We start from the raw sequence: 26151 nt of genomic DNA, 5'->3' as shown, positions 1-26151 counted from the left end.
ACAGAAGAAAAAGTCTTAACTTGATTAATGATAAATGTAATGCTCTCACGAGTACAATGCTTGTCACAACTCTTCATACTAGACTCTTCCTGCAAACAAAATCAAGCAATGGCTATGCTATTGATGAATGCTATTGATGGACTGTCTGGATTAGAATGCATTGATATCAGCAAACCACAATAAACTTCACCTTCAATTATTTAAATAATCTCCTTGAACATCCGATCACTAGCAGCCTACATTGACCATATAAAAGCTTATTATGAGCGTCAAACTTCTTGTTAACATCCTCCACCTGGTCAGCCAGTGCAGGTAGTGATCTTCTGCACAGCTCACAAACACTGTAAATCCCACAGAACTTTATACACTAAACAATGCCTAAATGGTGCAGGCTTGCAACCTACTTTCCTCCGGAGTTTGTCTTGTTAAGCCAAGCTACAGAAGACAAATTCCAAATAACCTCAATTACTTTAAATGTCCTAATTGTAACAAACGTGTATAGATCCACAGCTGCTAATATACATTTCTTAAACACCTTGACCAACTTCATCCAAGACTATTCAAAAGCCTATATTTTAATGAGACATGAACAAAGAAACAGCCCAAATCATTCAGTCAAAAAACTACTAAAAAATCGTCACTTCCATCCAGTAATAGTACCTCTTACATCTATGCATTGACTCCACAAGTTGAGTCCAAAAACATATCAGTGACAACTTGCTACTACTCAGATCATGAACCAATTTCCATTAAACTTAGAACAATAAATACGCTGTACAAATTTGATCAACATCTTGTCTCTTTGTTTAAAAAGACATGATATATAAGCAATGAAACACCCTAAAATTCAACTTCAACTTCAGCAACATCAACAATTTCACTACAACTAACCCAAAGTTTTAAGTCAAAGGCTGACTGTTGGAGAGTGCAGGTCTCTGATGTCCTTGACCAAGAGCAAAAGCAAAGTCAGGCTGCTAGAAAGCTGGGGGCAGGCAAGAAATGAATAAGATACTGAATAATATGGGAGGTAAAAGTTTCCCTTAAATCTCCTCATATGGATATTGTAGACTCTTCTTCAGTCTAATCCTGCAGATATAGAGCCTGTGTAAATCTGCCTGTGAAAACTGCTGACAGTGTGTTCGTCTGACCTCTTTCTCTGATTGATACGCAGATGAATCTACATACGGTGATGTAAGGGGCTCTCACATCCATGACTGTTAAAGTAATACACCAACACCACTAACGTCGTCATTATTAAGGTTAGACATCTTACTTTAGATATTGGATATTTATTTTAGTCTCAGGAGTAACTTTATGTCAAAACAAATCATTAAATTGATGAAATAATTCACTTGTTCCCAGTGAAGTGTATCTTGTTTCTTGAACCTTTTGAATTGAGCCTCAGAAACCTGAGACAAGATTTGATTCCCCCCAAAAATTGTCTTGAAGTTTGTATCAGAAATAGGTAAAATAATCTCACAGCAGCAGATTTTCTTTTCACTTGTTTCCTCAAAAGATTTTTTGCAGTGTTTGGACATTGAAAATTTTCAAACACTGGAGAGTTAACAGTGAATTTTAAAGTTGCTACAACAGTCGAAATACAATCAAAGCATATATTTAAATTTTGCACAACAACACAATTGGCATAATGTTGTCATGTTTTTGTAGTGGGAAGTTCAACAATAATCTGAAAATGTTGCTTTTTATGACTGAAAAAAACCGTTGGCAACTTTTTTACTTTAAAAAGCCATTAACTCTTAACACCCACTTCTTTCAGTGGTGGTACATTTAATTTTAAACAATGGATTTTTTTTTTGATTGTGAGACTCATGATGAATTTGTACATAAAGTTTTCAAGGTATTTATTAGCATACTGTGCCATGCATTGTACTTAGATTATTTTTTTGCAACTTTAGGAAAACAGCCAAAAGAAATGAATGTCTCTATCTATACATGTTGTAAATAAAACTTTATTTATATAGCACTTTTTAAAAAACAATTACAAAGTGCTATATACAAACACACACACGCATGAAAAGTATAAATAAGTAAATATATGAATACATTGTTCATGTAACTTTTGATACAATAATAACAAATAATGATAAGCTTTATTTATATAGCACCTTTCGTACGCAAAATGCCACTCAAAGTGCTTCACAAAATAAAATACTTAAAACGCAGTCTGTAGAAAATTCCATGGTGGTAGTGTCCAGTATGCGGTAAAAGGCTGAAGAAGTAGTTATAATCTTAGAATTTTATTTTACTATAAAACTATATATACAATTAAAAAAAAAAAATTAAAAATAATTTTCCATTTAGTACTTGTGTTGGATGGATGGATTTTTATCTGTCAAAAGGTTATTTTAAAGAGTCTTTTGTAAAACGATTTACACCTGAGAGATTTAGTTTCTGTGAGGGAAGGTAAAACAGATAATAAAGGTCTTCATGAGAGACTAATGAGGAACTTTTCTTTGTTTATCAGAATTTTAAAGGGCATTAAGTCATTTGTGACCTTTTTATCAACCTCCACTGCTGACCAGAACAAGCTGCACGAACGTCACTCACCACTAACACACACAGATGATAGAGTGCAGTATGTTTCTGTATAAAATACACCTCTCTGACAGAGAGAAGAGGAGGGAGCGATGATGTTTTGTAATGGGTGACGTGCGCTGGAATATTTCTGTGCATCAAGACACTCTGTGAACGCGGCCTTTTAACAAGCGCCTGCTGTGTGTTTGTATCTCACCCCTCTCCTCATTATCAACTCCCTTTTCTCCTTTCTCGCTCCTAGTGTCTTTTCCTCTCCTCTTTTTTTGTCTTATCTACTGTCTCCTCTGTTTTTTTTTCAGTTTCTTGCTCTCCTGGCCCCGCTTTTTACTTTTTTAAAGATCAGTTATTGGCAAAATGAGCAGAGATGGACCCCCCGGAGGCTTCACCCCATCTGGTACCAGGTCCCAGTTCTGAACACAAGGTGACAGAAGTTAACACCTTTTTTTTATTTTAGGTGATGCATCACGCTGACTTACAGCTTGTGAGTTATTTCTATCTGTCCATCATGTAGAGGATCTCATTTTCCTCAGTTGCTGTGGCAATGTGGTCGACACAATTTATTTGAATTTTGCTCTCCCACTCTCTCAAGTGTATCTACAGTTAGTTTCGAGTGATGGTTAGAATTAAAGCTGTGCTTGTTATATATGTTACCACCAGATTTTATGTTTATTTTTACTCCCAAATTGTTTTTACCTTTTTTATGAATGATTTTAATATGTAACTGTGTATACTGTTTTTTTTGTACATGTGACTGTCTTCTATCCCTGCAATCCCTTGTGGTCCTTGCTCGAAAAGTGCTATAAAAATAGAATTATTATTATTTCAGCCCAATCCTGAAATAGGAAAAATGCTTGCACACTGCTGACTGCCAACTTGAGTTTGGAGATTAATTATTGACATTAGTTTGACAAAAAAAAAAGAATCAAATAACTGACAATGTTTTGACAAGTTTTCATCAGGTAAAGGTGAGGATGCTGCCATACCTATATTGATATATGTTGACAATTAGTGATGAACTGTTGCATTAAATATCTTGCTGGAAACCAGGACACTATTCCCATTCCCAAGGATGAAGAGTACACATGTACAGCGATGGCTCAGTGTGGCTGCAGCCTAAATCTCAAAAATGTTGTCTCCTCCCTACTGTGAGCCTGTAAATTCATCCCATTTAAGGTGGAATTAAATGTCTTGTGTGGACAGAGGTGTAAAGGATGTGCAGTAATTAGTTTGACAGCATAATCTATTGTTAGTCTACAACAAATAATGAGCCTGACTGTTGTTGACAGCGACAGCATTGATGGACATCCACCTTGTCCTCTCCTGTACATCTGCAGCCACATGAGGGAGTCCTGACTTACACTGTGTGTGTGTGTGTGTGTGTGTGTGTGTGTGTGTGTGTTCCTAGCAGTGCAGGGGGTATGGCTTTGTCAGCAGCTGCAGGCAGACTGACTCAGATATATTTGGAGTGACAATCTCTTTCTCTGTCACACTCTCAAACAGATGAGACAAATGCCATCACTCACTTCCTCATTTACTTGCATGGAGTTTGTCTCATGCTGTCTTCTTTAAATTTGTTTCTTTTTATTGTCTTTTGCCCAGCAGGAGTACTCAAACACAGAGGTAAAGATGGAGGCCCTTGTACTTTTTTTCTTTTTACAGCCTTGTGTTCTCTAGCACAGTATTTTATCTCTAAGTATTTGCCCTGTTTTGGGATTAGGAGATTAGGTCAGCAATTTGTAATTTTGTTTTCCTTTTTTGTTTCAATGGGTAATTGAAAGTTGGTTTAAGTTAGTTCCTTTTTGTTTATTTTTGCTGTAGCCAAAATTTCCCAAATATCTGAGTAATAAATACTTTCATGGGTGAAATTTCTTGTTTCTTGTTGGGAATCTCCTTTTCAAGGTACACCAATGTTTACTTTAGCCCAGGTGAATATCTAGTCTGTTTGAGGATTTTATGTGTCTAGGTTTTGACGTATCTGCCTCTGAATCTTTAATTTGTCACCTCAATACAAGTGGATTAATTTAGTTTATGGCACTCACACGATTGAAAAATTATACACGTTGTCGCTGCACTCAAAGTTAAAATTATTTGAATTGTCTGCTGACTTTTTCGCAGTGCATCTAAACACATTATTACGGAGCCCTGGATTGGCCCACAAAATTGTTCTCACACTTTGACTAAATTGTCGAGATAAGTGTATAACCTGCACAACAGACCAGCCTTGTTTATCAGAGTGAGTAACGGGAAACACTGATTCTGAAGGACTATGAGTTAACAGTTTGAGTCAAGCATAGAGGCTGAATTATGTGTAGCTCTGGTTGTTTTACAAACGAACCGCAAGAAAAACAGACCCAAACAGCCAGCAGCGGTGCTGATACATCGGATTATGAGCTGTAGTTTCTCCGGTAAACACACCGACCTCTTTGGCTGTCACCGTCCCTCCTGCCCGGGCTGCAGCTCCTCTCGCTGTCACTACTTCTCCAGAGCCCTCTTCACCCTCTTCGAACTTAGCTAGCGTTTAGCCTTGGTCGTAAACAATTATGTATGTAACATTAGAGCCTGCAGGAAACAAACACGTTTATTATTCACAGGCTGTACAGGTCGTTTTTAATGTCAGCGGTGGACAGAGCCAGGCTAACTGTTTTTCCCTGTTTCTAGTCTTTATGCTAAGCTAAGCTTATCAGCAGCTAGCTGTAGCTTCATTTTTAACAGACAAATGTGAAAGCGGTATCAATCTTGTAATCTAATTCTAGGCAAGAAAGCGAGACAGTTTTTACTGTTATGTTTATGATTAATTGTGCCCTACAAGGTCACAACAGATTGGCACTTTGGAGCAGTTTAATCTGCTGTAATAATAAAGCTTTTTTTTATTTCTGTGGTCAGTTACATTTTGAAGATAAACTGCAGGCACAAGTTGATTTCATAAAGACACAATATCCTTTTTAGAGCAAAAATCAGATAAAAGAAGGGGAAGAACCCAGACAACAACCAGCTCTGTGAACAGAAAGGAGACAAATCACTAATGCAGTCATGACTTTACTTGCAGTGGAAACTTTGTCAGGGCACATTTTACGGTAACCCCTAGGTTGTTTTTTTTTTTTTTCTGCGGGCCACCCAAGAGAAAAACACAAATCAAACAGGACAACAGTCACATTCAGGATGAAAATGGCAGAAGATAAATTACAAGGCTCAGGTTTAGTCTGCAAGCACATTTGTTTTTCTGCCCCCGCAGGTGTTAGTGAAGGAGGGGCAGGAAGATATCAACAATGACTACACATTTCATGGACTTTGTGGTGCAGCCACACCTATCGACGAGCCACTGACCATTCAACTCAATTTACTCCAACCAGAACCACTCCTCTTCTGTCAGTCTTTTATTTGCCTCCCTGGAAACCCTTGCGGTAACATGCTTGAAAACCTATATGCTTATATTTTTACATTGATTCTTAATGTTGAGTTATTTCTTATATTTTCAGAAAAATGTACAGTATTATGACACATTATTCTGCCACAAGCAATTGGTTTCAGTTGAACAATCTGTTGCTAGTAGCAACCACTACTGGCAGAGTTCGTGCAGTTTAACTGACACTGACTGCGTTCAAAACTGCTATACTAGCATTACATACTGATTTGGCCAGAATGTAGCATATAGTATGCAAACAAAAGCTAAATCTATAGTATGCCAAAAAATACCCGGATGTCGAACTGATTTGGGAAAAAGTATCCAATATGCATCAGACCAGTCTACCACAATATAAAGTGCTGGAACAGTCACCATGGTTATTAAAAAAATAAAAACCTTTATTTAATCAGGCAGTCTCAAATACCAGTCACCCCGTGTCAGTGGTCGACAGGGAGGAATACAACCGCACTGTACCTAATAACAAAAAATATAACTTAACGTTAGATTTAAGTTATGTAGGTTAACGTTGCTGTCTTTGTGATCTCAAACGTTAGCTTAGCAGGCTTAACTTAAACGTTATGGCTTTGTTATGGGTAACGTTAGTAGGACAAAAGTAGCGATGTGTTGGTTACAGATAGGCTGTAGCCTAGTCCCAAATGTGGCTTGTTCTCCTTACACAAGATTAAATTTGAAAAAAAAAAAATTGTAAATGGTATTTACATTTATATTCCTCTTATTGTTTACATTTACTTTCCAAAACCGGAAACTGACTAAGCCTGGCCTAGCACTGCAAAAATAAATCAATTGAACAGTTTCATACTGCATACCACTATGAAAAGCAGTATGTAGTACATACTGCGTTTGTCTGTAGTATGTAGTAGGTCGTTCCGAATACAGCCATTGTTATATCCACCATTTTGTCAAATCTGTTACCATGCCACCTAAAAGCCCTTGTTCGACTATTATCTAGTTTTGTCATTGGTGACTTATGATTTCTTAAATTTATTTTTTTGTGTGTTCCGTTTACAGCTAACCAAGCTAGCTACTACTGCATGAGGCTAACGTGTTGCTAACTGTTATGTATTTTACTCACTTTTACTCTTGTTGATCTTTCAGAATCAGCTTTATTGGCCAAGTATGTGTACACATAATTTGACTCCGGTTTTTCATTGCTTGCAAAGTTACACGCGGTTCCAAGAACGATTTTCAGGAAGATAGAAATAGGCATGCAGCCAAAATCAAGGACAACAAGCTGAACAAAGATACGTATAAATATTGAATGATTAATGCAATAGATTTCTTTATATTTGAAGTAGATGTGTACGTACAGAATATACAACATGCACTTTGACTGGTTTCTTCCTGGTATAATGCACAATGTAACTAATTTGACACCTGTTCTAAACTTTTGTGAATCTAGTTTCCTTGTTACTGTACTAATGTGTTACCTACCTATGGTCTAACTCTTGTTTGTTATTAAGTGTTAAGTTTTTACGTGACAACTGAAAAGGTAAATGTTTTTCCCTATCTGGGATCCTCAAAAGAGCTGAGATCTTGGAGAAGACTGTCTCCAACAAGATCTCCAGATACTGTTCCTACAAACTCTTCAGAAGAGGTTTTTGCCATTTTACCCTTTTCCATCCTGTTAGAAGCACAACTTTTTAAGACACTTAAGAAAAGTTGGACCCTAGAATCTTAAAGAACTTTAAGATATTCTCAAACTTTATCTTGAGTTGTTTTAGAAGGTCATTTGCTGTCAGATTTGACATTTTTGAACTTCTATATCTGCCTTAAAGATTGGATTGGCATTTCCTGCACAACCTCAATCTCAAAAACAAGTTTTTAGAAAGTAAGTCTTCTATTCCATTATCTACTTCTTCTTACTTGTCTTCAAGTTTATTTGATAGTTTGTCCATCTAGATTCAATATAATAGGTTTATGACCATAAAAAGAGGGGAACACTTTTTTTAAAATCCATTTGCAGCTGCCCAATTTGATTATTGAATGTATCCTTTGACATGATTTACAGTAAATAAGTACTCTAATGAACAGGCAGCTCCCTCATCCTGCTTAAACAGTGCATGAAAGCAATGGAGATGTTTTACAATTAAAACTGAGGTGATTAGAGTAAGCATTAAGTAGTTTTACTGTCAGTTGTACATAATAATTAGCTCTTTCTTTTAGTCATCGCGGGAAATTATTCCTCCTCTATGCAAATGCTCCTTGCAATTAACGCTGCAGTACAATTTAAGTAATAGTTTATCAAGTAAATACTGATACATGTCTCCTTATATTTATAAATGCCAAAGCCTGTAAACCAGTTAACTGCAGGTAACAAATTATATTAGCAGTGGCCATGATGAGCTCCTTCCAACTCTGCATCCTACTGTATGTTTAAAAAAGTACCACACCTATGACTGTAAAGCCAACTTAGCAAGCAACCCAATCATAACTGTTATCTGCTGGGTGCTTTTTACATCCCTCTCTCCTTTGTAATATTCGCTGTAACACCAATATGTAATGACACAACTTTCTTGGGTACATTTTTCACACTGGAGATGGGAATATTGTCTTTAAGAGTTGCTAAAATCAAACCTAATCTAGAGACATATGTAGGAGTCATTTACACCCTGTGAAAACCCAACATTAAAAGTTTTTATTTTATTTTATATTTTTGTCTATTTAATTATTAATTTCAGTCCAGTGTTTCAGTTTATCAGATAACTTAACAACCAGGTTATATAAATAACACAAGCTTGTAAGTGAGAAATCTTACATCAATGTTTGTTAATTATTTCTGGTTGATTTTGATGCTTGCTCTCGGTTTAGCTCACCCCTATACTTACCTGGGTAGGTGGTATGTTCACTGAGCCATTCACTGGAGTAGGGGGGAGGAAAGAGTTGGCACCTTGCTGTGAGGCTGCAGCTGTCATTTGTTTTTTGTTTTTTGTTGTTCTTTTTCCTGCAGCTTAATTTAGTTTTGTTAAATTTCCATTTAAGGGTCCATTTTTGCCTCTGTTTTTAGTCATCTTTTTTTTAATAAATGCAAGCTTTTTGGTACTTCCTCCTGCCTATTGACCTGCTTCTTCAACATCCCTTTCAGAGTTTTCTGGTTCCAAGCAAAATCATCTGCCCTTTTATATGGGGTGGCGGCACTACACACCCTAATTCTCAATTAAATTACCAAATTAAAGTAAAAAAGACAAGAGCATAATCTCTCTTATAACCACCAACCAAATCCTGAATCTTTCACCAAATCTCTTGACATCAGTGTTTTTTGTTTCCCAGTTTTGTTTATCTCTAGAAGGAGCTACAGTGATGATTACTGTGGTGAATTTTTTTAAAGGTAGCTAAAGTCCAAAGTTTTCTATAACTGTCTGAGCACTACAAGAGCTTCCCCAGAGACGTCTGAATGGCTGCTGCTGTTAATGTGTCTGAGAACTCCCGGATCAATAAAGTCAAGCCTCTGCTCTCTATGTACCACCACCACCACCCCCCCACGCTGTGTGTATTTGGAGCTGGAGAGAACCAGCATGACAAAAGATGAAATCAGAGGAGGCTAAGACAAGAGCAAAGGGGCAGAGAAAGCCCTTTTGAAAAAACAAGCTGTGGGTTGTTGTTTGACTTGGCTGACAAGTCAACCTGAAACCTTTTTTAGACTAAATGGAGAGTTAAGGTTTATATCAAATTAATCAATTTTAAAGGGAAAGAAAGTTAACATTCATCCTGTTTGAATATTGTCTCATACTGAGTTACATTTTTACATATACACTAGACTTATTTTAACATTTTTCCTAATATTTTTTGGAAAGTTAGTCTTTGCTTATTAAGTTTTATTACGGTGCTACTTCACCCAAAATGTATCCCTTTGTAGAAAAGACTTCTTCTGTAGGGCAATTTTGCAATGAGAACAGTAGACATGGTCAGATTGAATTCATTTCAGTTACAGTATTCCAGAGGTAATATGTTTTCATTGTGGGGAAAAAACTGCTATGACAGACTCCATTTTAGGCTGTTTTGAGTGCACTTGTGAGCAAGCAACAAACTGAAGGTGAAAGGAAAAGAATTATAAAAATAGACAAAATCAGTCATAAATAGTATCTCAGAATTTTGACTATTTATACAAAGTTAAGATTATCACTTGTTAAATGAAAAGAGACGTACGTCAACATTTTGACTTTCAAATTCAAAAGAAAGATAAATCCTATTATGAGACAGAAACTGGGAGATACAAAGCACATAAAAACATGTCAAAATATGTCAAATGTCAAATTGACTTACAACTTCATTCCTAACTTAATGTTTTTTCTACTGGCTGAAACGTCGATAGAATCTGGATGTACATGCAGAAGAGGATTAAGAAGTTTCTCTGGATGCTTTGACACTAAGTGGTTGATTACACATAACAGGAAAGGTAGATTCAAGCAGTTATGGAGTTTCATTCATGCTAAAAATCTGAATATCTGGGTCTTTGCTGCTTTGATTTAGATAATTATTTTCTACTTTTTTTTAGCCATGTGGCGTGGCTTTAGGGATGGCCAGACTGAAATATCTCAAACTATTAGCTGAATTGCCATAAAATTATGTACACATTCATGCCCTCCTCAAGAAACTGGAATCACTTTGGGTTTACCTAAACTTAATTTAGCACCATCATCAGGTCAAATTTTCAATTTGTTTTCACTTTGGTTTATGATTAAAACTAATAAAATTCCCATCAACCTCAACTGTACTTTGTTTACTGCTAATGACCAAAAATATTAGCATGCTAACAAGCTAAACTAAGATGGTGATCATGGTAAACATTACACCTGCTTAGCATCAGCATGTTAGCAATGTCATTGTGATGTTAGCATTTAGTGCAAAGCTCTACTGTGCCTAAATACAGCCTCACAGAGCCACTAGCATGGCTACAGACTTTCTTTTTCAATCGGTCACTTGTGAGTCCCCCAACTTTCAAACTAAATCACTGAAGTACCCTTTAATTACTTTATTAAAAGTGGTCTATATCAACCTACATATGTTAGAAAACAAAAACATGTTTTGGGTGTTTAGGTGTCAGTTGCAGGTGTCAGGTGTCCCATGTTGCATCGGTGGACAATTATGGTTGAGTCAAATGTCAAGATTCAGTAAATTAAATGCAAAAAAAAAAATGCTTCCTAGAGCTTTTTAATAGAACATTCAAAATTATTTTTTTTTACATAATCCATCACTGACAAAAAGCAATAAAACATTTTTAAAAAGTGAGACGCATAGATACAGAAGCAAAGCTGAGCATTGAAGTCATTACACATTCGAGTGGTTTGAGGAGGTGGAAACTGGAAAGCAATAGGCCAAAGCAACAGGTCTAAAGCAGCTAAAGAGATGAAAATGTTGCTGAAACACCCTCGGCTTTCTGAGCATGCTCCTACAGCTGAAACCTATTTGTGGATGTACACGCATGTACTCGTTCATTGGGTCCATAGACTTCTCTTGAGTCCCATATCTGGTCCAGGTAGGTCTTACTGCGCACTGCGTGAGGCGGTCAAGGGCTAAGCTACAAGAACGCACAGGGTTGTGTATTCATGTCCATCTGCATGCATGTGTGTTAGCATGTTTATTTCTTGCGGTAGTCGTCTGCATAGGCTCTGCGATCACCCTGACCCGGGTACTGGTCTCCGTAGCGCCTCAGTATGTCCTGGAGGCTAGGCATACCCTGTGAGAGTGGCTGGTAGAACATGTGAGGCTCCTCCTGGCCGCTCTGGTAGGGCTCTGCCTCGTACTGGTCCTGTTCCTGCTGCTCCGGCTGCTGCTCGCTCTCTGCTGCCCCCTGGTTGTGGTCCTCCTCGGCGTGATACTCGGGCTGGGCCTTGGTGTGGATTTGCTCCGGCTCATAGCGACGCAGGCGGCAGTCAGGGTCGTGTTCAGGGTCGCAGTGTGGGTTGGAAGGCTCCAGGACCCCGTTTCGGGTGCCGTCAGCGTTCAGGTGGGGCTCGTAGGCTTCAGCAGGATAGGGGATGCGGCGGTGAACTCCAGAACGTGGCTCGTTGGGCTTAATGGGGTAGCATTCACGATCGTAGCCGATGAAGCAGTCATAGCCCTCCTTGGTTTTACCTGGGGGACCCAGAGGGTGGCGCTCCTCCTGGCCCTGGGCAGGCTCCTCATAATTGGGATAGGAAAAAGAGTGCTGCTGCCTGGGAGTGGGAGGGCCGTGGCGATGCATGGCTGCCTCCGCCTCATGGATTGCAGAGAAAGGATCATTGGGGTTAGACTCTGGAGCAGCCTCCATGCGTGGAGCATATGGGTCATTAACTTGAGCTTGGGCCATGAATCGGCGCAGAATGGCATATGGGTCACTAGCTGGAGGAGAAGCTGGAGCGCTAGCCTGGCGGTACATAGCATAAGGATCAGTAACTCTGTTAGCATTAGCATAAGCATCCCTAAACATGGCATAGGGGTCATTCTGTTCAGCAGCAGGAGGGGCAGCACGAATGGCAGCAGCCTCCTCTTTTTCATCATTTTTGTATGCCTCAGGGGGAGTGGCAAATCTGGTGGCGGTAAGAGGGTTGCAGCCTTCTTCAAAAAGAGGGTTACAGGATCCAGGGCCAGCAGGGGCAGGGGGGTTAGGAGCACGGGGTGCCTGGAGGAACACATCACAGTAGAAACACCATAAGTCATGATAATCAAGGCATAGATGCAAATGAAAACAGAAAGCAGCTGTTAAAATCTGTCAAATAGAATTTTTAAAAATCTATCATGATAATAAATAAAGCATACCACAAGGGAGGCAGCATAGGCACAGAGGGGATCCCGGAGTGGATCACAGTTGGGGTACTGCAGGTAGTGACCAGTGGGGGCTTTCTGCACCAGTTTGGGTTTACAGGTGGGGTCTTTCTTGGGGTCACAGCCGAGGTGGGCGTAGGAAGGCAGAGGTCCAGCAGAGGGTGCATACCCGTGGGCCGCTCTCAGGTGGTACTGCAGACACTCCACGTCATCAGAGGAGCAGATACGCAGCAGCTCGGCCTTCTGCTCCTAAAGCATGAAAAATAGAGGCAGAGATGGTAGCACGCAATGTACCAAATACACTTAATACATCATCCTTCTAACAAAAAGGTGACAGACTAAATTATTCAATAAATTGGAGTCTAACAAACACTGTCTGAAAGCATACCTTGGCAAGGAAAGGCACTGCAGATGGAGCGTAGTAGTAATACCCTGACTGCGGGTCCTTGGCTGGAGCAGCAGAGCGGACATAAAGAGGGGCTGGGGCCTTGACTGGTGCCGGGGCGGGGGTGGCAGCTGGGAGTACCAGGGGCAGGTAGGGGCTCTTGCCCTGGACCAAAGCAGCATATAGGCAGTAGGGGTCCTTGGTGGGGTCACAGGTTTTCACTGGTGCAGGTTTTAGAGGCTCTGGTTTAGGTTTGGGCCTGCTGGTGTAGGAAGCCACGCAGTTGGGGTCATCAGAATCGGAACAAGACTTGTAGATCTCCCCCAGGTGGCGCAAGTAGGCCTTGTATGAGCGGCGTCCCTCAGCACGGTTCTTGTTCTGGAGGTAGGCCAGGTAGATGCGGTCCATCTCCTGAACCTGAGAGGGGAGGAGGAGTTTGATTCAGATGATGCTTGGACACAGTTTGGAAACAAACAAAAGAACAAAGACCATGAAGTGATATCCTACCAATAACCTACCCAAAGAAGGCTGTTTAATATCATACCCATTGTGGGGTTAAAAGGAGTCAAGAAGCACAGTAGGTGTAGTCAGCATTATTGTAGTCAGCTGTAACTAACATGAATTCAAGCTAAGTTTTAAAAGCAGAAAAGCAACAGCAGATGACAACTGAAAATACAGATGGACAGTGGAGAGGTGGATTATGCTGCAGGAGTTTAAAAATTTCTATAGACTTTAAACCTGCATTAATTTTTTGAGGGGTTTTTGCCACTTGGGGCAGCACAACAAGCTATAAACACAACATTCATATATTATCACATTATAAAGCTGATATGGCTAGCATGTTAGCAAACAGTTGCCTATTTACATGTCCAGCAGACATGGAGCAACATTATCATTCATTTGGAGTTGTTTTTCTGTCTACCTGAAGTCCAGTATTCATTCTCTTTTAGCTCTGTTTTTTTCCATACTAAGAATATAAACTTAAGGTGGACTGTCACTTTAAGACTTTCATTTGGAAAAGTAGTAAATGTAGGGGGGAAAAAAGAATTTTTGTTTTGTGTGTGTGTATACTTACTGCCTCCTGGTTGCCGTTGTCGGTGAAGTACTTGTACCAGCCCCAGAAGTCAGAGTGCTGTTTGTACCAGCTGATGTTCCTGCGGTTGCGGATTAGCCTCCTGTGTAACTCTGCAGCAGCAGCGCTCTCTTGGATACGGTCTCCCGCTGAGGCAAGAAAAGAAAAGAGAAGGCACTGCTGATCCCAAGGCTTCTGTACTCACTTGGACATCAAATTCAAGGACTTTCTCATGACTTTTAAAGTTTATAATGAGATATTCAAGGCCTCAAACTTCTTTATATTTGGGGGTTAAACATCATTTATTGTTACTTGTCAAAAGTTACTTTGGGTAACTAATTTGGGTGTTACGCTATAAGCAAGTACTTTCATGGACTCATTTTTCAACAACTTTCATGGTCTTTTACCCTTGGCAAATTGCCACTGTACTTTCTAAAAACAAACACCAATGTGTAAGTATATGCTAAGATCAAAATCACATATTTACCATCTCCTTTTGGCTTTTGCACAATTGGTCCAGCAGACAAGAATGCTACAAAAACAGAGAAAAGCAAAAACAGATGTAAAATCCAGAAGTTGCTGAAGTCAAGATTAAGTCCTGGAAATTGCTTACTCTTTCTATTCTGCCTTTTAAATGTGTCTGTAATAAGTGATGATATATGACATTAAACCTCAATCACTTACAGACAGATATTATTCATTAAATAGGACAGGGGTAATTGGCACTGCCTGAAGCGCTGGTGACTGCAGCTCTTTGTAGATTTTATAGGTGAGCCTGTAACATCAAACCCCATGCTGTGTTTTCAAAAAGCTGTGTACGCACACGTATGTGTACGTATGTGCAGTTTGACCCCATGCAGCTGAGAGAACGGCGGATTCAGCTCTCTTCGATGTTTCTTTCATCTCCACAGGGAAAGGGTGTTAATGCCTTACAGAAGGTGAGGAAGGGGGAAGAATAAGAAGGGAACTGACGACAGGTTTAAAAGAGACATCCAGAGGGGATAATTCAGGGTTATGGGACGTGAGTCGGAAGTGGAAAAACATCAATCTCCTAATTTGAAAAGAGTTTTCCCTCGGGGATCAATAAAGTATTTCTGATTCTGAGTAATCAGGAAGATGTGATATGCACTGTAGCGTGTAAGGTCACAGTTGAAGTGTAACAAGCAAAGGCATGAATTTGCAGAGAAAAACAGAATCAAAGAAAGACGAAGAAGTGAAGGTGACCCGAGGTGATGGAGCAATGTGGAGGAGGAGGAGGCTGGGCTAAATGATGCTGTCTCAGTGTATCCGCTGTATTGTTTTTTACGAGCCTGTAAAAAACTGGCTGGCACATCTGGAAACAGCAGCGCTTTAAGAGGGCAGAGGAGGAGGAGATGCTGACAGGTACTAATTTCTTACAGGACCAGAAGCGATGAAAGGATCTCCTCCTGCTACTACTCTCTTTTTTCCCTTTTAGCCATCACACACAGCAATTTTAAAAACCATTTTTAAAGGAAAGATGAGACTTAAGCAGAGCCCTGCCCCTTTTGTAAATATGCCAATCATGTCTAAAGCAAACTGGAAACAGGTGGTGGAGGAGCAAATTGTCTTCGTGTTGAAGCAATATAGATGATATATGAACACCACGGGCTGTGTTAGAGAGCCACATTATGATTATACATGAAGCACAGTTGAGTTACAATCACTCTTGCAATGCGTGGCAATGACATAAGTCCATGTCCATGAACTGGTGAAGGGCAGAAACCAGTCCAACTAACCCTTAGTCTTAACAAAACCTTGAAATGTAGATTGTGAAGCTATAACTCAAGTATAATTTATTTATTAAGAGTTTTAAAGAAGCAGAGTAACAATGAGGCTTGAAAGCAAACAGAGGAACAAAACACAGACTGCAAAACAACATGAATGTTAAGCGAATAACTTTGTAGATGATAAAAGTAACAAAAGAGGGGGAATGTGGGGTACTTGTACTTTACTTCAGTATTTCTATTTAATGCTACTTTATACTTCTACCCCACTACATTTCCAAGGCAATTATTGTACTTCCACTACATTTATTTGAGAGCTATAGTTTGAAGATCAAGGATTTACATACAAAATAATATGATCTGCTTATAACACGTTGTGCACTGTTAGATTAAAGTACCCAACAGTATATAAAGTTAAAATTAGCTTTACTTCCACCAGCTACAACATAAAGTGCTGCAGACACAGTAATGTATCCATAATAATAATCCAATAATATAATACCACACTGACAGGGGAGATTCTGCTTCCTAATGAATACTTTTACTTTTGATACTTTAAGTACATTTTGTTGCCAATACTTTTGTACTTTTAGTGAAGATTCTGAAATTAGGACTTCTACTTAAGTAAAAGACTTCTTCCACCACTGCCTAAAAGCTAAAACAAAATGATCATGTATTTCTCTACAACCTTCATCCTACCGACTGGGGTACCTACAGACCCGCAGAGGTATACTTTTTATCATATCTGGCAGGTGCTTTATTCTATCATTCCAATTTTTCATGACTTTGTCAATCAATTTGTTCCTAATGGTTTGACATAATTTTTTTTGTTTTAATTAGTGCTTTTTAAAAATACCAATGTATTGAGGACCCCAGTCAAAAGCACCCAATTCCGCGGATGCAGTTTTACTAGATGGAACTATTATTGAGTTAATGTTTGCCATGGGTCCTAATTTAAGTTTAAATTAATGAAAACTAAAAGATAGCAGAATCAAAGGATGGTAAATAAGCTTTTAAGTACTAATGTGGATTGTACTTTGGATAAAAGCTGCAATTTGTATTTTAAAAGTATATATTTTCATTTTTACACAATATGAATACATTAACTCTAACTTTCCTTAAATAATAACATAATCAGTTTTTTTCAGATGACATTAATTACATAACTAATAATGTTTTGAGAAGAAATAAGTTAACATTTTGCTATGATGGTTGTTTCTTACAGTATCTTATTCCTGGTAGTCCTTGTATGTTTAAATATGTTGGTAGGATGAGGGTTAAAAAAAATCCAATTATCTGTAGTTATTTGAAGGTTTCTTGGCCTCCCAAATCTACACAGTGGAGCTTAAAAAGAGACAGAAAACTGATTATTACATGCATACTGTGGAATGAATAGCTCAATCAACAACATGATTATCACTAAGTTGTCATTTTGAATGATGTGAAATTACTGGATGTTTCTCATTTCAATTATTTCTCATTCACAATACTTTTTCTCCATTATTTTGGGGTTGTACGTATTGAACTAAACTGAGCTATTCATTCAAAAAACATTACATACGCTCACCATTCAGTGCCTACAAAATTACCAATTATCATGTTGGGATTTTATCAAATTGTGGCTATGTTGTCTTGAGATAAAAGCTCTGAATTATGACAATTTAAAAAAAAAAAAAAAAAGGTAGGTCATCAATGCATCCCTGTGTAATCAGGACTTGGATGATTCATACGTAACCATAATAGTGCAGAAATGTGGAATATTACTCATCTAATGAGTCATTCTCCATCCATTCATTCAATATCATAATCAGTAAAACCTGAAAGATGCATTTCTGTTATATTCTATATTTGTGGAACCACCAGTGGTGGAAAGTACATTTCTGTACTTAAGTACAACTTTGAGGTACTTGAGTATTTCCACTTTATACTTCTACTCCAATACATTTCAGGGAAATATTGTATTTTTTACTCCACTATATATTATATTTATATATTTATTTGACAGCTGTAGTTGCTTTTCAGATTAAGATACAAAACATATAAGCTTATAAAATGTTTTATTGTTATAAACTGAACAAGAGCTGAAACAGTTGAAACGATGAATCAATTAGTCGATCAACAGAAAATGTGTCTGCAACAGTTTTGATAATTGAATTAAATAGAATTAAAGAAAAATGTCAACCATTCTCTGGTTCCAGCTTCACCAATGTGATAATTTACTGCTTTTTAAAAATATTTAAAAATTTAAAATATAATAGATTGTTCGATAAATATGAATAAAATAATCATTAGTTGCAGGCCAAAATGAAACCCAACAGTATAACACTCACGGGGCCCATTTTCTGCATTGAGTACTTTTACTTTTAATAATTTAAGTATCTTTTACTTGAGTAACATTTTCAACACAGGACTTGTAATGGAGTATATTTACAGTTTGGTATTGCTACTTTTATTTAAGTAAAGGATCCAAGAACTTTTTCCACTGCTGGTGATTACATACGTTTTACTTAGACAGTTTTAGTTAACCATGAAAGCCATGTCTATAGATACTATATACTACCATAGTAACTGTCTAGATGGTGACAGATATTTCACATACTGGCTTTGTTATGTGATACTGTTTGTAATGTCTAATCCACACTGTGTACTCACCAGGCAGCAGCATCACAGCCAGCAGAATGGTAATGAACACACCGGTGAAACTGGTTTTCCTCCTTCCAGCCATGACTTCAGCTCCTACTTTCCTGCCAATATCAAAGACATCAACCTTTATTCCCAAAACATCCCACTCCATCACTTTTATGCCTTAAAATCTTAAAATGTTTAGCTATTTTTTAGTTTCATCAGCTTTTTATCACCAGCGTAATATCCAAAAATGATGTTTCCGTATGTAATCACGTTTTTTTTAATTAATGCTACAATGACAAGATTACAGTACACCCAGCCAGGGTAGTAACATTACATTTTTATCAAGCTATTTTCACTAACTCCCCATACAGCTGCTTTTTAAGAAACAGATCCTCTCAGATCAAGAGTCCAAAAATATGTTTGGTTAGTGGTGAGTAGTGCAGATACACTTACAAACTTTATAAATCACTAGTGGGAGGTGTTAAATTTAAACTCCAATCACAACCCCAGACCTGTGCTCTCCTTGCACCTGGAGAGCTGCTGAAGCGACCGCTGCAGCTTGGAAGTGAACTCTGATTTGGAGGCTTTAAATAAACACGTTGCCACAGGGCTCCTGGCTGGGCTGAAACATTGTAATAAGAGAACCAGGTGCTGTTTGGCAGTCAAACTTGACTTCAACCTGAACTTGAATCCTCGGTAAGTACCTAAAGTAAACATACAGAAGTGCAGAATCACCACAGATCTCTTACCTGTGGTTATCTTATCAGCGTGTGTGTCTGCAGATCCAGATGTGGACTCAAATGATGCCGACAGGCCAGATGACTCAGTCCACCTGGGCTCAAACACTAAGTGTGTGTGTGTGGGGGGGGTATGATAGAGGTTCCTGGTGCGCCCTGTCCCTGCGGCCCTTCTGACAGACTGTCCTGACGAAGGGATCCGGGCAAGGTTTTAAACCAAAAACACACGCAACAAGCATTCCTTAACACTCACACAGAAAAAACGCACAGGGACCACCTGAGGGGGTTAACGGCCACCTCAACAAGATGCCTGATTGGTCCGATGTTTCAGCCAATTGGAGGCACCGTAATTAAAGACAGGAAAAGAAGGAAGATGGGAGGGCTTGAAGCAGAGATGGAGATGGGGAGAGATGGTCAGAGAAGTTGTCTCAAGTGGTTGTTTTTTAATTTAAAAAACTTCATGATTGATAAGCAATTCTGAGAGTCACATTTAAGGTTAGAAATCAGACTCTGGATCTCTTTTTTTGGGGGGGGGGGCAACAATCACTCCCAAACAGGAAAAACAAAGAGTTTCAGAAAGGGACAGAAGAGAGAAAACATGAGGAAATAATGAAGGGGAGCTGAGGTGCCACATAAGCACTTCTCAGAGACCCTCAATGAGAGCCAAACCACAGCTTCTGTCTAAACCTGAACACACACCTAAGGGACAGCTGGTCCACACATGAGGAATTTGATAATCTACAGTTTCCTCCTCAGTTTAACTGTGTTCAGACATGCCAGCGTTGTAAGACACATGGACTGTGATTTTAGTGGGTCTCTGAAAAAGCCATATAGCTGTAATGAAATATCAGCACATCTGACTGACGCCTGTAATTCCTTTATGACACTCCAGCCTTATGAGGTTTGAGTCTTCTGAGGAGGTTTTATTAGTTTATGCAAAAATTAAGATTTTCCATTTAAAACAATATCTGCTTTTTCATACCAAAAGTGAATTAACTCAAAATAAATCATGTTTGTTGAGGACAAAATCAGTTTTTAAACATTATGTTAGTATAGTTTAGAAAGAGGACACATTTTTCTATTTTTGGATGTATTGAATTGAGAAAATGGCCACTATGTGAACACTGGCTCTTATGCAAGTGTTTATCTAAGCACAGAGACTAAACTTCTTTATTTCCCTATTGTATGTTAGCTGAGACAAGCTGTTAAAGTATAGTCAAAGTACTTTGTGCTATATTAGGGCTTTTTGTTTTATACTTTGGGCTTGGTCCCTTAATTCCAATTAAGGGAAATCTTAAAGCCCCTGAAAACTTGGTTTCAAATCTTACGTTTTTCTCATTAAACGTTAAATATTCATGACTAAATATGCAACAAAACAAAAAAAACATACTTAAGAGTTTAATACTCAAACTCAGCTAATCTGCTTCATCAGGACTATGTGGGTGTCTTTTTATTCAGATTTAACTGACAGTGGCCTGTAATCACATTTTGATTTAAATGTTGCTAAATTCTGATTGGTGCACGGAAACATGTGACATAACCATTTTCCAACCGAGCCCCACTCACTTCAAACCAGTGAGAGGAGCACAGAGAAAAACACAAATACATGAACTTATCATGTGCAATAACCACAATTGTTCTTATTTTGGCAGAAAGTTCTGTTCATGTAGGATCCTGTCTCTCATAGTAAGAAGCTGGTTGAGAAAATGTCTTTTCAGGCCTTTTACGTTCTATAAGTTCTACAGCAAACAACAATATTTTAGATAATAGTGTTCTTTCAACATTGTGGCAGCAATTTTAGGAAGGCCCTTTGCGGTTTTAACATGACACGAGGTTCATAAAGAAATGCTTCTCCCAGTTTGGTGAGGAAGACCTTAACTGGCCTGCACAGAGCCCTGACCTCAACCCCATCGAACACCTTTGGGATGAACTGAAACCACGACTGTGAGCCAGACCTCATCACCCGATGTTAGTGTTTGCCCTAACTAATGCTCTTGTGGCTGAATGGGAGAAAGTCCCTGCAGCCAGGTTCCTAAATCGTGTGGAAAACCTTCCTAGATGAGTGGAGGCTGTTATAGCAGCAGATTGATGCCCATGGTTTTAGAATGAGATACTCAACAATCACGCATAGGTGTATTGTTGGGGTGTCCACATACTTTTGGCCATGGACTGTAACTTCTTTAAACTGTAATCACCTGCCCTGAACAGCACTTCTTTCTGTCTCTGTGGTAAATTCTGCAATATGTATACAATTCTAATGTACATGTGTGGTGTAAATACATTATTGCAAACTGAGTTTTCCCTATTTATGATACCTGACTGCATCTCTATAGTCATTGGCTCAATGACAGCAAACCATTTCATTGCCTGAATGAGAATGCTTTATTTGCTATATATATATATATATATATATATATATATATATATATATATATTTTTAGCATTTTTGCAGCCCCTTTCCTGTCCCATCATGTCCCAACTGAACATTTAGTGGTCATGTTAACACTGTATGTCATATGTAATTAACATTTCCTAACAGGTGTTTCACAGAGCCCACAAACCTACAATCCAGCCGGGAGCAGATTCAAACACGACAACGCCAAAACCATACTCATAATTTTCTCTAAAGCTGGAATGTAAAGGATTCTCAGACACCTGGTTCACCAAGACAGCTTTTTTGTAAAAACGAAAAAGACTTTATTTCAGTATGTTGGTATGTGACATGTAGGAGGTGGGGGACTGTACAAATAAGAGAGAACTTGTAGTCAGAATAAGCCCATTTTCTTATGTACACGTTCACAGAGACACGTTCAGATGCTGTTGTCACTGCAGGTCATCGTCGTCGAACAGATCCTCAAAGTCTGCAGGTGAAAAAAGAGCAAATACAAGATGGAAAGAAAAAAAAGACAAGATCAGGGTTAGAATTAGTCAAGCTGCTTCCCAGAACTCCTACATTCACACTTCTATCCAGGATGTCTTTTACTTTGGTTGAAGATTTCATGCTTTGAAATCTTTACAGTCTGTCTGGGCTGTTTATCGTTGGTCACCATTTGTGATGTGTCTTTCCCTGCCCTGCGTGATTTATTTGTGACAACCAGTTAAGCGATCTGTGCCCGATCCAGCCTCCCCTTCTCCAAGCCAAACACATTACTTTGACCGCTGACATCCTTGTATCAAAAGCTGTGAGTTTGATGTAAATTGTACTCTGACCTTTTGAGCTGTCTGCAGAAAGTCTTGCACAAGAATTAGTTACAGGACACATCCACTATGGAGTAACTGTTGTAGAATATGCTGAAATATTTCTTGAGGATTTTTCAAACTCAGCTAAAAGTGGTTTGCAGCCATTTATATAGGCTATTTATGTAGACTTTATTCATATATATTTACATAAATCTACCAGAATGTCCATAGGCTGAAACTGATTTAGCATACCAGGCTTGAGAAACTCTTTCTTTCATGTCTTTGTTGTTTCCAGGAACAGGATATTCCTCTGTTTTGCCTAATAAGGGACAGTCTACGAGTCAAACACCTCGCCCCTTGGCTACCCATAACTCCTTGCAACTTTCAACACTGTACACAACCCAATGCAGCACCAGGGAATGGGAGTCCTCTTTTACATACCTTATTTTCACAACATGGTCTAAATAAAAACTGCTCATGTTTCACACGGCTCAGTTGACCTTTTAACACAACTTAACATTATATTGTCATGTCCACGTCAGGGCAGAGGGATACCAACCTAAGCAACCTAACCTGAAAAAGCATTACATTAAAAACCATTAAGTTGCATCATTTTGGACACATACTGTATGTCAGTGTAATCATGTGTACTACCTGTGTCTATTTTAGAATGAAACCTGGCATTACAATACTTTGTGTGCATTCATTATTAGCATGAAGGGCCCTTAAGTGACTCAAATCTCTGTTATTGCTACGAGCTAGGACGTGCCACACATGAGATTTCACCCAATGGCAGTTTTAAGTGTTAACAACCCAAGTGATCTAAAGGGGGGTGTGTGTGCGTGCGTGCGTGCGTGCGTGTGAGTGTGTTTAAAGCAGCTGACTGGCGAGGTGTCCCGCTGAGTTTCAGTCTCACAGCAGCTATAAACTCACTTTATCATCCTCCTCTTTTCCTCTTTTTTTCTTTCTCTCATTCCCTTCTTTTTAACAATCAGCTCTTTTCTTTCTAGGTCATGTGCTGCTGAGCCAAAATTGCTTTGCCTGCAGCCAACGATGCAAGACAGAAAACAGATTAGCTTAGTGCTTTTTGTGCGTCCTCTGTATATGTGTTTGTGTGCCTGCTCACTCATCAACTGGTGTTTACAGGGGAACAACAGGATTTGAGGGTTCATTTGAGAAGACAATGTGGTTAAGGCAAAAAACTGGATAATGTGCTTACACTAAAACTCCTGTTTCCATGCAGTTTCCCTTTAACCTTTCATATTACTGAAAAGATATTGGAATATTTTAAGTGCATTTAAGTTAATATGTTCCATATGAAAGTTTCCTAAATGATATGATGCTGCTCATTGTTGGAGCTTTTTTACTTTACAGTAAACATGTGTTTGAACAGTTCAGTCATGTGTTTCAGTTTAAGTGTAAAAGAAAGCTTTATATGGTCAAATGATCAGGTTTCTCTAAAAGAATTCCATGTATGTTAACCAGGTTTCTGTTAATCCCTGATCATTAAAGGGAACAAGGTTTCTTATTTACATGATGTTACAGATGTCACATTACTACCAAAAACCAGGATTGTTCAGATAACTTAAATGTATGTAAAGACAGCCATTCATGTCTTAAATCCTTAGTGTCTAATGATAAATGTGGGTCATAAAGCAAGAGTACAGATGGAAACAAATCATAATGATTCACTTGCCTGTAACTAGGCATTAGAGGGGTTTTACTTCTTCATCTCACGCTTCTCAATCAGATATGATCCTTAAAAGGAACAAAGGAGTATTGTGCTGCTTCTCTTGTTGCGTCACACTATGTGGCTTTGATCATTTTAGGAATAAGCTTACATTCTTTGATTTCTATGGCGATAAACTGAGACTGGTTGTCACACTGGATAAAAGTGCCACATAAAAGAAGATTTCTATTTCTTTTCTGCTCAATTCTGCAAGCTTCGTCCTCATTGTATGCAGTCCTGTTGACATATTCTGCTACCGCGTTTAACGAACAGACGACTTAAGTGGTGCACATATTCTCTACAGTGTGTGCAAACATGAACTGTGGCTTACCGTTGAAGAAATCAGAGTGCACTGCTTTTTCATTGGCCGCCAGGTCCATTAGCAGGCCGCTGCTGCCTCCTGCCTGTTAACACACAGCAGTACAGCCAGTTTTATGGCATTAGCGGATCACATACTCACTCATACACACATACATACATACTTTAACATTACTTTAAATGTAAACCATTAGAGGGACAATATGATAACTGGAATGGAACACACACAACATAATACTTTGTGATAATTTCTCATTCAAGGTATCCCACAATTAACAATGAAACTAGAGGGCGGAGTGTAGGAGAACAAAATGCTGCTATTTTAAATGGCAGACGATATGCAAGTTTGAATTCAGGAACACATTACTACAGGGAGATGAAGATGCTTAAACTGCCTTGTAGAGGCAGTAAGTCTAATTATCTTCAAAACCTAATTGCAGGGGTAGTTGTTGAGTAATACAGTGCAGTAATAGATACCGTTCAATCAGATACTGGTACTTCAAATTTTGAGGTAGTTTTCTTTATCAGACCACTGAAGAAGTGTTCAGCTCGTAGAAATATAAGGACAGCATCACGATTCCTTCAAAATGTCTTATTTATTTGTATGGTTATATTTGTGCCCCACCTTTACCAGCTGCAACATTAAAGTAAACCGTCTATCAATGATTATAATCCAAAAATATAATATAGCCTACATGATTCTGAAATGGGTCATTCTGCATAATGAGTACTTTTACTTTTGGTACTTTAATTACATTTTGTTGCTCCAACTTTTGTACTTTCACTTAAGTAACATTTTGAATGCAGGACTTTTACCTGCAACAAAGTATTTCTACACTGCGGCTTTGCTAATTTTACATAAGTAAGTTTGTGTTTCCCTGGTTCGTTTTAGGATGAAGGTTAGGTTCAATTTAAAGTTAAATTAGGGGAAACAGACCTCGACACAAAACATGTTTTTAACCTTAACAAAAAATAAATACGAACTGAACAATGTTATTGTTGTTATAATGCTATTTTAAAACTCGCAAAACGGTCACTGAAAGGCTACAAATCAAGTGTATCTAGAATGAAGCTAGCAACGTTAGCATTAACCAGTGTTTGGACGATTATGTTAGTATTTTCGCTCCAAATCTGTAAACCCACCTCGTCCAGATCCACGTACGGTCCAGCTCCTTCAGGGAACATCTCGTCCACTGCGGGTTTCATTATTTTTTAGTATCAGTTCAGCATAAATTGGTTTAAAAGATGTTGCTTGTGGCTAGCTAGGATAGCTTCTCAGCACACGTAAACAAAACAAACGTGTGCAACACTAAATTGGGCTCGGCTGAATCTACTAGCTTGTCGCAAATGTCCGCTCTTTTCTTGAAGTAACAAAACATACTGTAACGTTATATGATGTGTAATAGGAGCCGTTTTTCTCCGTAACAATTAAGGAAATTGATTCTAGCAATATTAACCGTGGACATATTTTACCATATCAGTGATGGAAGAAGTATTCGGGCCTCTATCTCAATTAAAAGTACCAATACAACAACGTAAAAATTTACAAGTAAAATCCTACTAAAAGTACAGCAAAATACAGTTTGTTTTTTTTACAGTATCAAAAGTTAACGTAACTCATTCTGTTGTAGTTTTA

General features: G+C 38.4%; 2 protein-coding genes across 2 annotated transcripts; both read right to left on the bottom strand.

The window, feature by feature from the left end:
* Nucleotides 1–11112: 11112 nt before the first annotated feature.
* On the bottom strand, nucleotides 11113–19534 carry and1 (actinodin1). Its single transcript, XM_044177247.1, has 7 exons — nucleotides 19301–19534; nucleotides 18576–18667; nucleotides 14666–14710; nucleotides 14182–14327; nucleotides 13110–13523; nucleotides 12716–12970; nucleotides 11113–12578 (listed from the first exon to the last, which is right to left on the bottom strand). The coding sequence occupies exons 2-7, from the start codon at nucleotides 18646–18648 to the stop codon at nucleotides 11556–11558; spliced, it is 1956 nt and encodes a 651-aa protein (XP_044033182.1). The 5' UTR covers nucleotides 18649–18667; nucleotides 19301–19534; the 3' UTR covers nucleotides 11113–11555.
* Nucleotides 19535–21961: 2427 nt separating this feature from the next.
* On the bottom strand, nucleotides 21962–25850 carry cops9 (COP9 signalosome subunit 9). Its single transcript, XM_044177248.1, has 3 exons — nucleotides 25659–25850; nucleotides 24529–24601; nucleotides 21962–22149 (listed from the first exon to the last, which is right to left on the bottom strand). The coding sequence occupies exons 1-3, from the start codon at nucleotides 25719–25721 to the stop codon at nucleotides 22112–22114; spliced, it is 174 nt and encodes a 57-aa protein (XP_044033183.1). The 5' UTR covers nucleotides 25722–25850; the 3' UTR covers nucleotides 21962–22111.
* Nucleotides 25851–26151: the final 301 nt, after the last annotated feature.

This window comes from Siniperca chuatsi, linkage group LG19, assembly GCF_020085105.1.
Source record: "Siniperca chuatsi isolate FFG_IHB_CAS linkage group LG19, ASM2008510v1, whole genome shotgun sequence".
NCBI lineage: Eukaryota > Metazoa > Chordata > Actinopteri > Centrarchiformes > Sinipercidae > Siniperca > Siniperca chuatsi.
The sequence above is the reverse complement of the archived record's forward strand: the minus strand, read 5'-3'. Positions and strand labels throughout refer to the sequence as shown.

Bases quoted from the DNA above. Each gene is read 5' to 3' on its own strand.
- cops9 (XM_044177248.1), bottom strand. From the start codon at position 25,721: ATGAAACCCGCAGTGGACGAGATGTTCCCTGAAGGAGCTGGACCGTAC. The intron at 24,602-25,658 runs GTGGGTTTACAG...GTGTGTTAACAG, and splicing joins CGTACGTGGATCTGGACGAG to GCAGGAGGCAGCAGCGGCCT. The intron at 22,150-24,528 runs GTAAGCCACAGT...TTTCACCTGCAG, and splicing joins GCACTCTGATTTCTTCAACG to ACTTTGAGGATCTGTTCGAC.
- and1 (XM_044177247.1), bottom strand. From the start codon at position 18,648: ATGGCTGGAAGGAGGAAAACCAGTTTCACCGGTGTGTTCATTACCATT. The intron at 14,328-14,665 runs GTAAATATGTGA...TTCTTGCCTCAG, and splicing joins GCAAAAGCCAAAAGGAGATG to CGGGAGACCGTATCCAAGAG. The intron at 13,524-14,181 runs GTAAGTATACAC...CTCCCCTCTCAG, and splicing joins ACAACGGCAACCAGGAGGCA to GTTCAGGAGATGGACCGCAT.